The 12192-nt window shown below is 52.9% G+C and overlaps 1 protein-coding gene across 2 annotated transcripts; it reads left to right on the plus strand.

Moving 5' to 3' along the window:
* Positions 1-858: 858 nt before the first annotated feature.
* Positions 859-4242, plus strand: LOC119307794. 2 transcript variants are annotated; one of them, XM_037583873.1, is made up of 4 exons: positions 859-1041; positions 2170-2427; positions 2509-2601; positions 3597-4242. In XM_037583873.1, the coding sequence occupies exons 1-4, from the start codon at positions 926-928 to the stop codon at positions 3967-3969; spliced, it is 840 nt and encodes a 279-aa protein (XP_037439770.1). In that variant the 5' UTR covers positions 859-925; the 3' UTR covers positions 3970-4242. The 2 variants fall into 2 exon arrangements, with proteins under 2 accessions (XP_037439770.1, XP_037439769.1); XM_037583872.1 differs by having other exon boundaries at positions 2170-2601.
* Positions 4243-12192: the final 7950 nt, after the last annotated feature.

The following is a 12192-nucleotide window of genomic DNA, read 5'->3' on the forward strand; positions in this document are numbered from 1 at the left end:
CCATCGTATTCCTGTAGTACCACCGGAGCCCTCCGAAACAACCACGACCCCCCTTCCATGATCTTCTTCCAGTCGCCTAAGCAATGACATTGAACTAGGAACAAATTCGGGCCTTTGACATTGAAGGTAACCCCTTGTGCCGCCGCCCACGCATTACGCATCTGTGTCATTAGCGCGGCATGGCTGAAAGGCTTCATGGTGTGGACGCGGAACAGGGCCAGCCAGCGCACATCCTTGATGAGTTCATCCACTTCTTCCGAGAAATCAAGCTCCTCCTCCTCCCGCCCATGCAACTTCATCCCCGCAAATTGGTCTTCCAGATCTGGATCGGGGCCATAGTAATCGCCATACTCCTCCTCATCTTCCTCTGCCTGATTCCGCACATCTTGCGAACTCTGATTTTGCCTATCCTTCCCCCTAGTCTCATCCCTAGCACTCCCCCTCGGCGTCTCTGAACCACTTGGCCGAGCCGCCGCCACCATCGCTACTGCATCCGCCCTCGCTCCGCCCTTCCCCCCTTGCACCTGGTTCGTCAGATCCGCCATGCACGCACGCACACACGACGGAGGGTGATGGATCTCACCGACGGCCAACAAGGATCGGCAGCCGGAGAGATTTTACGTGGACTCCGGCAGGATCGCCGGAGGATAGGTGGAACCCTAGGTTAACCTAGGGGAAAAAACTAACCCCGGGAATACAGCCATAGGGGAAAAAACTCCGCCCTTCCCCCCTTGCTAGCTTTTTCTAGAAAAACTCGCGAGCTTTACCGTCGATGGCTACAGGCAAGTACAGCCCGGCCCACTTCCGCGGGCCATGTTAAAGGCACAGTTTCCAAGGAGAAACATCCTCACTCCCCACAACCCGTCCGCACTCCACCACTCCACCTGCTTCTAGAAGTCTCCAGCGCCTCGCCTCCACCGCGCCAATGGGGAAGAGCGAGGCTACGCCGACGGTGACGAAGGGGGAAGGGGAGGAGCTGGTGCTGACGATGCTCGAGGTGGATCCCGCCACCGAGGACCCTGACCTCCTCGACGCCATCAGGTACGCACGCAGACACCAATCGACGCTCCCCCAAGTGGCAACCCACACGCACGCTTCTACTAGGTCGACGGGGATAGCAAGCGCGGCGGCTTGTCTTTGGTTTGCTCGCGTTTTGATGAGATAAAGGTGGGGTTTTGGGGCTGTCTAGGGTTTGATGGCTTATTCGAGAGGAAAATGCCATGGCTATGGTTCGCGGCTCTTGTTGGGGTTGGATGGACTTGGTCCAAATATGTCTAATAGATTCAATCTCCTGAATGCTGTGAAATGAGAAATTTGCAGATGATTTGCTGTGTACCCAACCAATGTTAAAAATGTTATGGATTTGTGTACAATTGATGGACTGCCCTTGGAATTTAGTGTCTTGTTGGGTCGACAGACTTAGTCGAATGTCTGTTTTAGGTTGAATCTACTAGTGAAAGATTTCCCCTTTTTATATAGAAATGACCACAGAAAGAGGTGACTTCTTATACTATCACCAAATGCTGCGCCAAATAGGAGTTAATGAAAGTTTTGTAGACGGTTTATCATGTATTCAACCGATGATTCAAAAACAAATTTGGTGTGTTTGTGTACAATAGGAGAATTCCACACCTTTATCTATTGATGAAGCATTTAAGCATTTTGTTGATTGGGGGCCTTGGGGCATAGCCATTTCATGTTGAACTAGTGTACTCACTTATTTGCCATCGAAATGTTCCTGGTGCAGTTACTTTGCTACTTACTATTTTGACCTCCCCGTGCATTGCAATGGCATTCTGTGCTCGTCCTAGGACCTTGATGGATCATGGAACTAGGCAATAGGAATCCACTCGGGTTCTTCTTCATTTTGGAGTGTACTACGTATTCACCCTTTGTAGTCATGGAGCGCAGATTTTGGCTATTTGCCGTTAATATTATAGCTTGGTTGCTTGTTGCATGCTTAGTGTTTCTCCTAGGAAAGAGTCAGATGATGTTAGGCGTTTGCACATGCACACTATTTGTCTGCTAGTTATTTCATTATGTCCTATAAAAAAGTTTGTTGTGTGCTCTTTCCATTCTTAGGTCTCTCTAGTTGATCCTGATGCTTTGATTCACTTCCGTGATTGCCTTTTTGTATTTATGCTGCTGCATTGACTTGCGATTTTTCAGGAAGAAGAACAGTGCTGCCCTGACCTCCATTCTTGATCCCCATGACGAGCTCTCCGCCAAAGACAGTTCGAATGCGGCTGCTGCTGTTTGGTATTTCGTCATGAATGGCCACCACATAACTGGCAATCTGAACCTGCTGACGGACCTCACGCCTGTGTGTGACCGTTGGGTCCGTTCTCTCATTGGGACAGGGCCGCCCATGCAAGTCTGTGCACGGGGATCTGTGAACTGCAACGGGATCAAGCTCGATGACGTATGGTATGTTCCCGGGGTCACGGTGAACATGGTGGCAGGTGCCCATTTTAGCAATCAGGAAATTTCACTCACTCTGGATCGCAGTGCCTTTTCTCTTAAGCGCCCTGATGGCACAGTAGTCGGCAAAGGACGTGTTAAAGGCAATCTGTATGAAGTAGACTTTCTCGACATCAGTAGGTACAGTTACTTGACCGAATGCTTTACTTTTCTACTCCTGGTACACTGTTAGTTTATTGAGCTCTATTCATTGCACTCCGACCCCCTCTTACCTCATAGGGGGTGCTCTAAAGTGCAGTTGCCCATTATGGGAGCACTGAATTTCCAGTTAAATGATACTACCTGTCAAGTGCTTCATTCCTTATGAGCTATGCCAATTGAAGGTAGTGCTGCCATGCATGCACAAAAAGAATGGCATCTGCATATATCACTTAAGAAGTAATTCCTCATGCTCATCTACCAATTCATGTGTGACATACTAGAAGTTAAGAGCCTCACCATGGTTGCTGCATAATTTTTTACAAGTGATGCTGCATATGATTTTACAAATATATGCACTCGCAACTTTGCAAGGAAAAATGGAAGTATAAGAAACTGCATATTTGACTCGTGCTTTTGCAATGGTCAGTATAACAGACAATTAGATGTGTGTGTTCTTTGTATGCTTTCTGCAGCATGTATGTCGAGATGACCAGCGCGTGTGGTGGACATCATGTTTTAGAACTAATATTTCGAACATAAACCTAAAATCAGTTGGTTTTTTTATTACTTTCATGTATATACCTTTGTAGTAGCTGTTTGGTTTGGGTATTGGTATCCTTTTTTGCCTCTCTATAAGAGGTAAGGGTAATATGATTTGATAAAGCAAAATTAGAGGTCCATATTAAAGTTAAAGTGGTTATACCAATACCATAAAATTTCTAGTTTGTTACAAAGTTGATTATTTGTAGCTGTGCTTGTTTAGAGCTTATGCCCAAATTGTTCACAGTATGATTTAGTTACTCTACTGACTTGTTATTTTAAAAATAGTCTTGCTACTCTGATGGCTACCTATAGCGTTTGGTTGGTATTCATCGACTCCTTAATCATCTACTTCCTCCGTTCCAAACTAAATGTAGTGGTTTTAGTTCCAAATGCGGGAAATAACGCTAATGTTTTCTCCTGTGTCTGATCAGTACAACAGCTCCCTGGTACATCGTCTCGAATGCTGCTGAACACATGACCGGCAACCTGCACCTCCTGAGCAACTTCACCCCCACCCAGCCAGGCCGCCAAGTCCGGACGCACACCGGTGCGATGCTGCAGGTGCGCGGGAAGGGGTCTCTGAGCTCCACCCAGCTCTCCATTCCCAGCGTCAGCTACGTCCCAGGGCTCACCGAGAACATCATCTCAGTGACCCAGCTCACTGACAGCGGCTTCAGTGTCGCGTTCAGTCCTCATGGCTGCACCATCACAAGGAACCGCGATGGGAAGACGGTCGGCTGCGCGTACCATGCCGGTGGCCAGCTCTACCTGCTCGACTACCTCAGGGTTGCTGACAGCAAGTAGCCTGTATGAGTTGCCGACAGACATAGTGAACCCAGAGCAGTGAGGTAACCAGCCCTATGAGTTGCCAAGATGAAGAGGAAATTTAGTTGCGAAGGGCTTTTTTGGCTGCGAACGAGTTGTTAGCTGGTTTCCTGTATGAAAAACCTCGTGGATGCTTCGGTTAATGTTAAGTTACGATCCTGATATTACTATGTCTGTATGGGCTATGGCATATTACCACTAACCAGTTACGCATGGGTTTCTGCAATTACCATGGATGTGGTTAATATGTAAGTAGTGTTGGTTGCATGATGTGGTTAGTTTCTTTTTGAGCTTATAATCTTTCCTAGTTACAAAGATTTGAGTTGGTGTGGCTGGTGAGTTCACATGTGGAGCCATACAAATAAGCAAATACTCCCTCCGTTCCTAAATATAGATTTCAACAAGTAACTACATACGGAGCAAAATGAGTTAATATACACTTTAAAAACATGTCTACATACATCCGTATGTGGTAGTCCATTTGAAATGCTAGAAAGACAAATATTTAGGAACGGAGGGAGTACATTTCTACCCGCATGCGAAGACATAAATAAACAAATGTTACTTTTATAAGATGTGAGACCCATTCCAAGTAAACAAATACACTACTCCTCTAATGTGAGAATAATACTCTTGCAAAATCAGGAATTATTAATGCAAGTACACGGCTCCAACTCAAAATCACGGTCTTGATTTTAGTTTCTCGGGCTAACCAGTTCTTTTGGTTTTATACATAGCACAAGACAACACATATGAGATTTGGATGGTGGTGCTATGTGCACCCAGTCTCGAGCTCCGGGACGAAAGCCTAGGACAGACCCGAGTGATTATTCCTAGCAATGGCGATGTTTTTCACATCGTTACCTTGTTGGAGGCATTGCTCGGATATGTTCGGACTGATTCTTCAGGGTGAAAACTTTGATACCGGCCTTTGTGGTTGGTTCCCGTGACGGCGTCGCTTGAGTGTCGCTTCCTTCTTGAAGGTGTTGCTGTTCAAGATCCTTGTCATCCATGTGGTGTCGATGGTTGGTGCGGATATGATCTCAGTTGTAGTTTGTCGATCGTTCATCTAATCGCTTTGGGGCTTATTTCTTATTTTTTTTCCCACACCTGCACATAGCTTTTGGTCTTATGACTTCGCTAGTTGCCAGTGTGTTTCTATGTGTGTGTGTGTTGGGTTGGCTGTGTGCATCTTAGTTATGCAGAGGCTGGGTGTGTATTCAGTATGATGTATCATCTTGATGCTCCATTTGAGCAAATAAAATTCACCCTTCGTCGAAAAAAAAGCATAGCACAAGAGGGCAAACAAATTGCAATTTCAACACAGCGATAGATGTTGTCCTCCTACCTAACCGATGATCTTGTGCATTCAATTTACTCATGCCCATTCTCCTATGTTTCAAAATTGAAAATGTTATTTCTCAATGGAAATCTTGCGAAGGACCTACTATGGTTGCTCGAGATTCTTCAGAGACTGCAACATGATCTCTCGTTATATTTTCGCTCTCTTTTTAACCGTAGACCATTCAACAGTCGCAAGACACCATCATATTTTGACAATCTCCAAGTCAGTTGTAACTCCTTGTCTTTTTATGACTTTCTACTAACGCATGGATATTGTGCTAGTTCTCACACAATTTCGACTGCAAATGTCTCCAGTTCCAAACATCAAAATTCAGGATTGCACAAAATATATCTAGCTACGGGTTCAATTGTGAGAACTAAACGAGTTCCTTTTGTATATGAAAATTAAGTTCGCCTGGATGAAAATCCTCTCTTTTTTTTAGAAAAAATCCACAAAGTTTCTTTTGGAAAAGTCTACCGGGGTGTTCTTCCACCTGAGCATTCCATCAAGTCACGGTTTTTCTCAGAGAAAGGATCAAATCTATTATAAAAATTCCTCGAAAGTACAAAGTATCTCAAACATAATTAAAAATTACATCGAGATTTTATACCACAGAAGGATCACTACTGTTGCCAGAACGAGCCACCGGCGCGCCGCTGTCACCGCTCCCCTACCAAAGCCGGCTTGGCCTTGTCGATGACAACCATGATACACAAAAAAGAAGTCCTCGTGCACGTGCCCCTAAGGACCAGCGCCCAGGAGTCGTAGTGGTCACTGTTGAACCTTTTCATAGATTCGAAGCATCTGACACCAAATCTCGCCACGTGACGAGAAACTCTAACCTCACCTCCCAAAGAGGATCAAAGCCCGAAAGACAAACTTGAAGAAGAAGCGTCGCCATCTGTCCGAGTGCCGCACCTGCGAGGACTAAAAAACCCTAACCTAAATGACTAACCGGAGAGGAGGCACCGGGATTCTCCTCCCCACCACTGGCCGCCGGAGTGGTAGGCAGAGGGAATGCGAATCCACGGGCTCGCTGGTGAAGTCAGGAGGGGAAAGTTTGCACTAGCCGCCTAGGGTTAGGGTAGGAAACGTCGGATTTCGGGTTCCGGCAAAACCCTTAAGGTTCGAACTCTGGGGTGCGCGCGAAGATCTTCCCCCTACCGATCCACGTCCCAACGCCTCGCCACGGATCTAAGCTACACGATGAACAACACGAGGTACACAAGGTTTATACTAGTTCGGGCCACCGTTGTGGTGTAATACCCTACTCTAGTTTGTGGTGTGGTGGATTGCCTCTGGGGCTGATGATGAACAGTACAGAGGAAGAACAGCCTCGCGAGAGGTGTTCTTGAGCTGGTGCGGTGTTCTACTTGGGCGGATTTGGTCGCCTCTAGATGAGATGAGCTCTGGATGATGTGACCCCCTACTATGGTGGTGGCTATCTCTATTTATAGATGCCGTGGTCCTCTTCCCAAATATTGAGCGGGAAGGGAGCCAACAACGGCCATTTTAAAGGGGAACAGCTAGTACAAGTTATCCTGACTAAAGTTGGTCTTCGACTGCCAAAGGCACTGGTGATGACGTCGTCTTGGGCTCCATGGTGACCTCCATCCTGCCGCTCTGCTGGTCTTGGTCTCGTTGCACCGATATGGTAATCTTTGCTTGATGCCTCGGTACTCAGCGTCTGCGCTTGCCCCCTTTGCACCAAAGAGGAAACGAGGACACTGCGCAGGCTGGCGCCCGCCTGGTCTCGATCGTCATGGCTTGCGTCATGAGCACCTCGTGAGGTACCCCTGCCTTGATCTCTCCGCCTCCTCGCGAGCCTGCCTGGTGAGGCCGCCCCTGAGGAAGCCTTGCGTCGTCCGCCCCGCAAGGTTTGGCCCCTCGCGAGGGTCTTGAGCTTGGGTTGATGAAGACGGGCCGTACTGGGCCACTGGTTGAGCCACGCAGCAGGCCACATGCAGGCAAGTTTGGGGACCCCCATTCCCAGAACGCCGACAGTAGCCCCCGGGCCCAAGGCGCGCTCGGACTTGGCTTAGCAGCGAAGCCAAAGGGCAAGTGTGGAGCGCCGCGGGCCCCAACAGCCTGTGGCCTTGGTCGCCGCGTGGCAGTTGATTGGACGTGGGAATCTCCGCTTCCCCACGCTGCCTCGGCAACTGCTTGGCTGACAAAAGGCTGGCCTGGGTTAGGCTTACCTTCATTGCTCTCACTCGCCTTGCTCCAGATCCCCTTTCTTGCTCTTGCCCTCCTGCTTCCGAAATCTCCAGATCCGCCTCATCCTTCCTCCTCCAGCGAGCAATGGCGCCCCGCAAGACCGCGGCCGAGGCTCCGCCGGCCTGGTACTCGCCGACTCTGGATCCCCCCAACATGACGGAGAAGAATCTCGCCCTCACGCGCCTGATGACGATGGCGCAAGGCAGCGAGATGGGGGAGACTACGCTCCGAGCCGGCTCCGCCCAGCCGGAGGACAAGGGGAGCACCTTCTATCCCTTCTTCATGAGCACCGTCATCACCGGCCGGGTGCCTCCTTTCTCCGAGTTCTTCTATGCTGTCCTCCGCCATTATAAGCTGCAGGCTCTGCATCTCCATCCCAACTCTGTTCTCCTTCTGTCGATTTTCGCCTACTACTGCGAGGCACACGTCGGGTTGATGCCTTCTGTGGCCTTGTTGCGCTACTTCTTCTCCCTCCGAGTTACCGGCACCCATACCTCAGCGCGTGCAGGCTTTGTTGTGTGCTCCAAAGCCAACGCGATCTCGAAGGCCGAGAAGAGGGCCGATGGCTTCCGGAGCAAGTGGGTCATGCTGGATGCCGGATGCATCAATTCTCGGCTGGCGCTGCCCATGGAGCAGCCCTAGGCTGATGAGGCATGGTCCCGTGCGAAGCTTGACGACCGACGGGCGAAGCTGGTGCTGGAGAAGATGAACGCCAACCTGAGGCCGAGCAACATGAAGGCGGCGAAGCTGACCGGGGCCACGCTCCTGAGGGAGTTCCTAGCGCATCGGGTGGCTCCACTTCAGGCGCACTCGCGCCCGTTATGGAGGCTCGGAGATGCGGACGCCGATCTCCGCCTGAACTCAAAGGCTCTGGTTGATGAAGATATGACCGCAGCTCTCCGCTTCCTGGTTGGAGAGGATGTGGATGGTCTGGAGGGCGCTCATGTCCCCTTGTTCCTTCGCGACGACTGGGAACAGGTGGTGAACGCCATACCCACCTTCGATGGGAGCGGCCTGGTGCCGGAGGTGCCTCCTGAGGGCCAGGAGGTGGCGGCGCCGGTGGAGTTGTCCTCCGATGATTCCCACGGAGGAGAGGAGGAAGATGAGGAAGAGGAGGAGTGTGACTCGGAGGCGACCACTGAGGAGACGGGGGAGACTTCCCCCTGGCGCAGGTCCAATGTCCTCCGCTCCATGCCGGACGACGACGAGGCCGACACCAGGCGAGGGGGAGAGGACCCGCCCGTGATCCCGAAGAAGGACAGGTCGGGGATGATCTCCCGAGGGTCTACTCTGGCTCCGGCACTGCCTGAAGCTAGCTCCAGCCCTTCTGGTGCGCCCCCCTCTGCTGCTGGACCTCCCGAGGCTGCGCCCTGCAAGAGGCTCTCGGGCTTTAAGCTCGGCAGCAGGCCGTTGGAGCACGCCGCAATTGACCAGTAAGTACTCAAACTCTGCTTTGCTCTTATTTCCGCTGTCAGGGCTTGACATCCTCCATCGCCTGGGTAGGCTGCCGCCTATGGCGAAGAGGCTGAAGGGGGACACGGTGGCTCCGCTTGGGTCAAGCTCGTCTGTCGTGGTCGCGCCTTCGCCTGTGGGAAGGGGAGGCAGTGGAGCTCGCACCTTCCCTGCCCGGTCGTTCTCGCGAGGCCAGGGACGCTCTGGCGGGGTGCCAGCCCCCGTGGCCCCGTTGAATCTGGAGGCGCCAGTGCTTGATGCTGTCGCCGAGGTTGCCAAGGCTCAGGAGCTCCCAGCCTCCCAGGCCGTGATCACGCTACCATCTTCTCCTCCTGCTCCACTGGTTCCTGACTCCTCTGCCTCCTCCGCCACCTTGGACCGCGCTGCTGCTGAGCTGGGTCGGCTGCGAGAAGATCTCCAGGGCACCAACCCCCGCCTGGTGGCCGGGCGCCTGGAGCTGGTCTCTGGCTGGGTTCACTCTGACGCCTCCGTCCGAGCGGCGCTGCGCTAGGTTGTGGCGGCTTCCGAGGAGGAGAAGCAAGTCGCCATCCAGGCCATAGCCGCTCGCGACGCAGTGTTGAAGGATGCTTCAACTGTCCGGGGCCGTTGCAAGACGCTGGAGGACAAGCTGCAGGGCCTGCGTGATGAGCTTGCCAAAGAGGTCCGCGACCGCCAGGCGAAGGAGGAAGAAATGAAGGCTCGGGAGGCCGCCATCGGGGACCGCGATACTGAACTGACAGCTGATCACGGCCCGCTGAGGACTCTGGAGTAGAAGTGAAGGCGGAGAGGACTGAACTGGACGTCAAGGTGAAGGTCTTGGCCGAGGATCGCGTGGCCTTCGTGGATTACAAGGAGAGATATCGCAGGGCGCTGAATTTGCTTTACGATGATGGTCTGGAGAAGCCACTGGCCGGAGCCACGGACGGCCCTGCCAAGCTGCTTCCCTTCCTGGTCAAAGCGCTTGAGGAGGTCGTGACCGGCATTGGTCCCATGGCCGAGGTTGAAGCTCGCGTCCTTTCCTCCGCAGCGCTGACGCGGATCCTCAGCCACCTCTACCTTCACAACCCTGACGCCAACCTTGACGATCTGCTGGAGCCTGTGGACGCCGAGTGCTCCGCTGCTGCTGCTGAGGCCGTGAAGGGCCGAGCGAAAGCCCTGCTGGCAAAGTTCCGCGCCTTCGCCACTGCGCCCAAGGCAGGTGATGCTGGTTCCGCGGCCTCGGGAGGTGGAGCTGACAAGCACGACTCCGCAACGAGTGACGGTGCTGCTCAAGGGTGATCTCCTGCGGCCTCTTTCTTGTTTCTACTCGTGCAACATGCACCGTGCCTCGTGGAGGCATTTAAACTTGTGTCTGGTATCGTGAGGACAATTTATGGTTTGTAATATTTGCTTCTGAATTTGCAAGATTTTGCGGTTTCCTTCCTATTTCCTTTGTGTTTTATGTCCGTAGGGCCCGGCCCCATGCATACCTCATCTGTCGTTAGCCCTGACTGGATCACCAGGACGGGACCAAGGAGTGAGGGGCTATGTGGCAAGTTAGGCTCATGAGTCGCGATGCTCAGGAGTCCCCCTTGATGCGCAAACAGCAAATGGGGAGGGGGTGCAGGAGTAGATCTGTCGTTCTACGTCGGCAGGGCCTGGCCCTGCGCATACCTCAACCGTCATTAGCCTTTCGGAACTAAGGAGTGAGGGGCTACGTGACCAGTTAGGCTCATGAGTAGCGATGCTCAGGAGTCTCCCGTGACGCTCAAACGGTCTTCGTACCTTGGCTCCGCTCGGGGAGGCCGCGCGACGACCAGGTCTGAGGGACCTGGCTGGGTGGCGTGCGCGCAGGCGTGAACCGGGCGCAGCCCCTGTGTCCAGCCCCCTCGTGTGGTGCTCCCGAGGGGAGGCGTTGTGATGAGGCCAGACACTGAGCTCTGGGCTCCCTGAGGTTGATATAGCCATGGGCTGCCCTTAGTTGTTTATCACCAGCGCGGAGCATAGCGCTTCCATATGTGTACGGGCATAGCCGCTCCTCGGCAGTGTCGTCAGCCAACATAGAGCATGGTGCTTCCACTGGTACGTGGGAGGGGCCCCCTTCAGGAGGAGCCCCTGGGGCATGTACAACCCCGCCTTGACACGTGGCCAGCACGGTAGGGCTAGACGAGGTGTATCTGGGCACTCGTGAGCTAGCGCGGGACTCATGAGGCCCTACCTCAAGGCTGGTTGCGCCTGATCTTGAGCCTTGGGCGGCTGAGTGTTCCTGCAAGGCGGTTAGATGCAAATTCGTTACGTCCTCAGGTCCCGGCCCTCGAGAAAGCTCAGCTGCCGCTGGCATGCCAGGTCGCGATGTTGTGGACAAGGCCAGGGGGTGAGGGCTGGAGAGCTAGTAAGAGCCCCTAAGTCGCGATGCTCAGGCACCCCCCTTTTAACGTGCAAGCGATTTGCATGTGGGAGAACAGAAAGGGGCTGCGGTAGGTGGGACATAATGATCATAGGCAGTTTAAACATGAAAGGCAAATCAGCTTAGATAACTGCAGGAAGGATACATGCCACTGGGTCAGGCTCGGGCGGCTTGGGGATGATGCAGCCCGAGGGGCGCCCCCAGCAAGGTGAACTACAAACATAAGCAAAAGAGATACATGCCGCAGGGACTGACCCACGCGACCTGGGAATAATGTAGCCCTGAGGGCGCTCCCAGCTGAAATGAAACTCGAAAGATGTCACCTGATACCATTGTAGAGCTGGTGTTGAAGTAGCTGACGATGCGCGGTGAAGAAGCCGATCCTCACGAGCCACCAGAGCCCTGAGCCTCGGGAGGCTCCGGGGGTCCGGGCGGCTCCTCGAGGACCATCTCCGTCTTTGCCAGGACTGCGTGGTGCCTGGCCTCGTGAGCTACCAGAATGCTCCGCATAAGATGCTGGTGAGTAGCGGCCGCGTTTGGCAGGCTGAAAGGCATGCAAACGTAGCTATGTGGCGGACCCTCGCAGCGTCCCACGCACGAAGGCCAGAAACGCTCTTGAGACGCGACTCGGTTGAGCCTTGGGTAGTCCATGTATACGCGCAACCCGCCATCCTCGCCTGGATGGGGAGCTGCGCCAGGTAGGTGGCGATCACCGTGTATGACTCTTGATTCCTGCAGCTCCTGAGTGATCTTGCTGATGAACTCCTGAGGGTTGGGCCCTCCTTGCCTCATGCCTTCCTGA

The sequence above is a fragment of the Triticum dicoccoides genome, chromosome 5B (genome assembly GCF_002162155.2).
Source record: "Triticum dicoccoides isolate Atlit2015 ecotype Zavitan chromosome 5B, WEW_v2.0, whole genome shotgun sequence".
NCBI lineage: Eukaryota > Viridiplantae > Streptophyta > Magnoliopsida > Poales > Poaceae > Triticum > Triticum dicoccoides.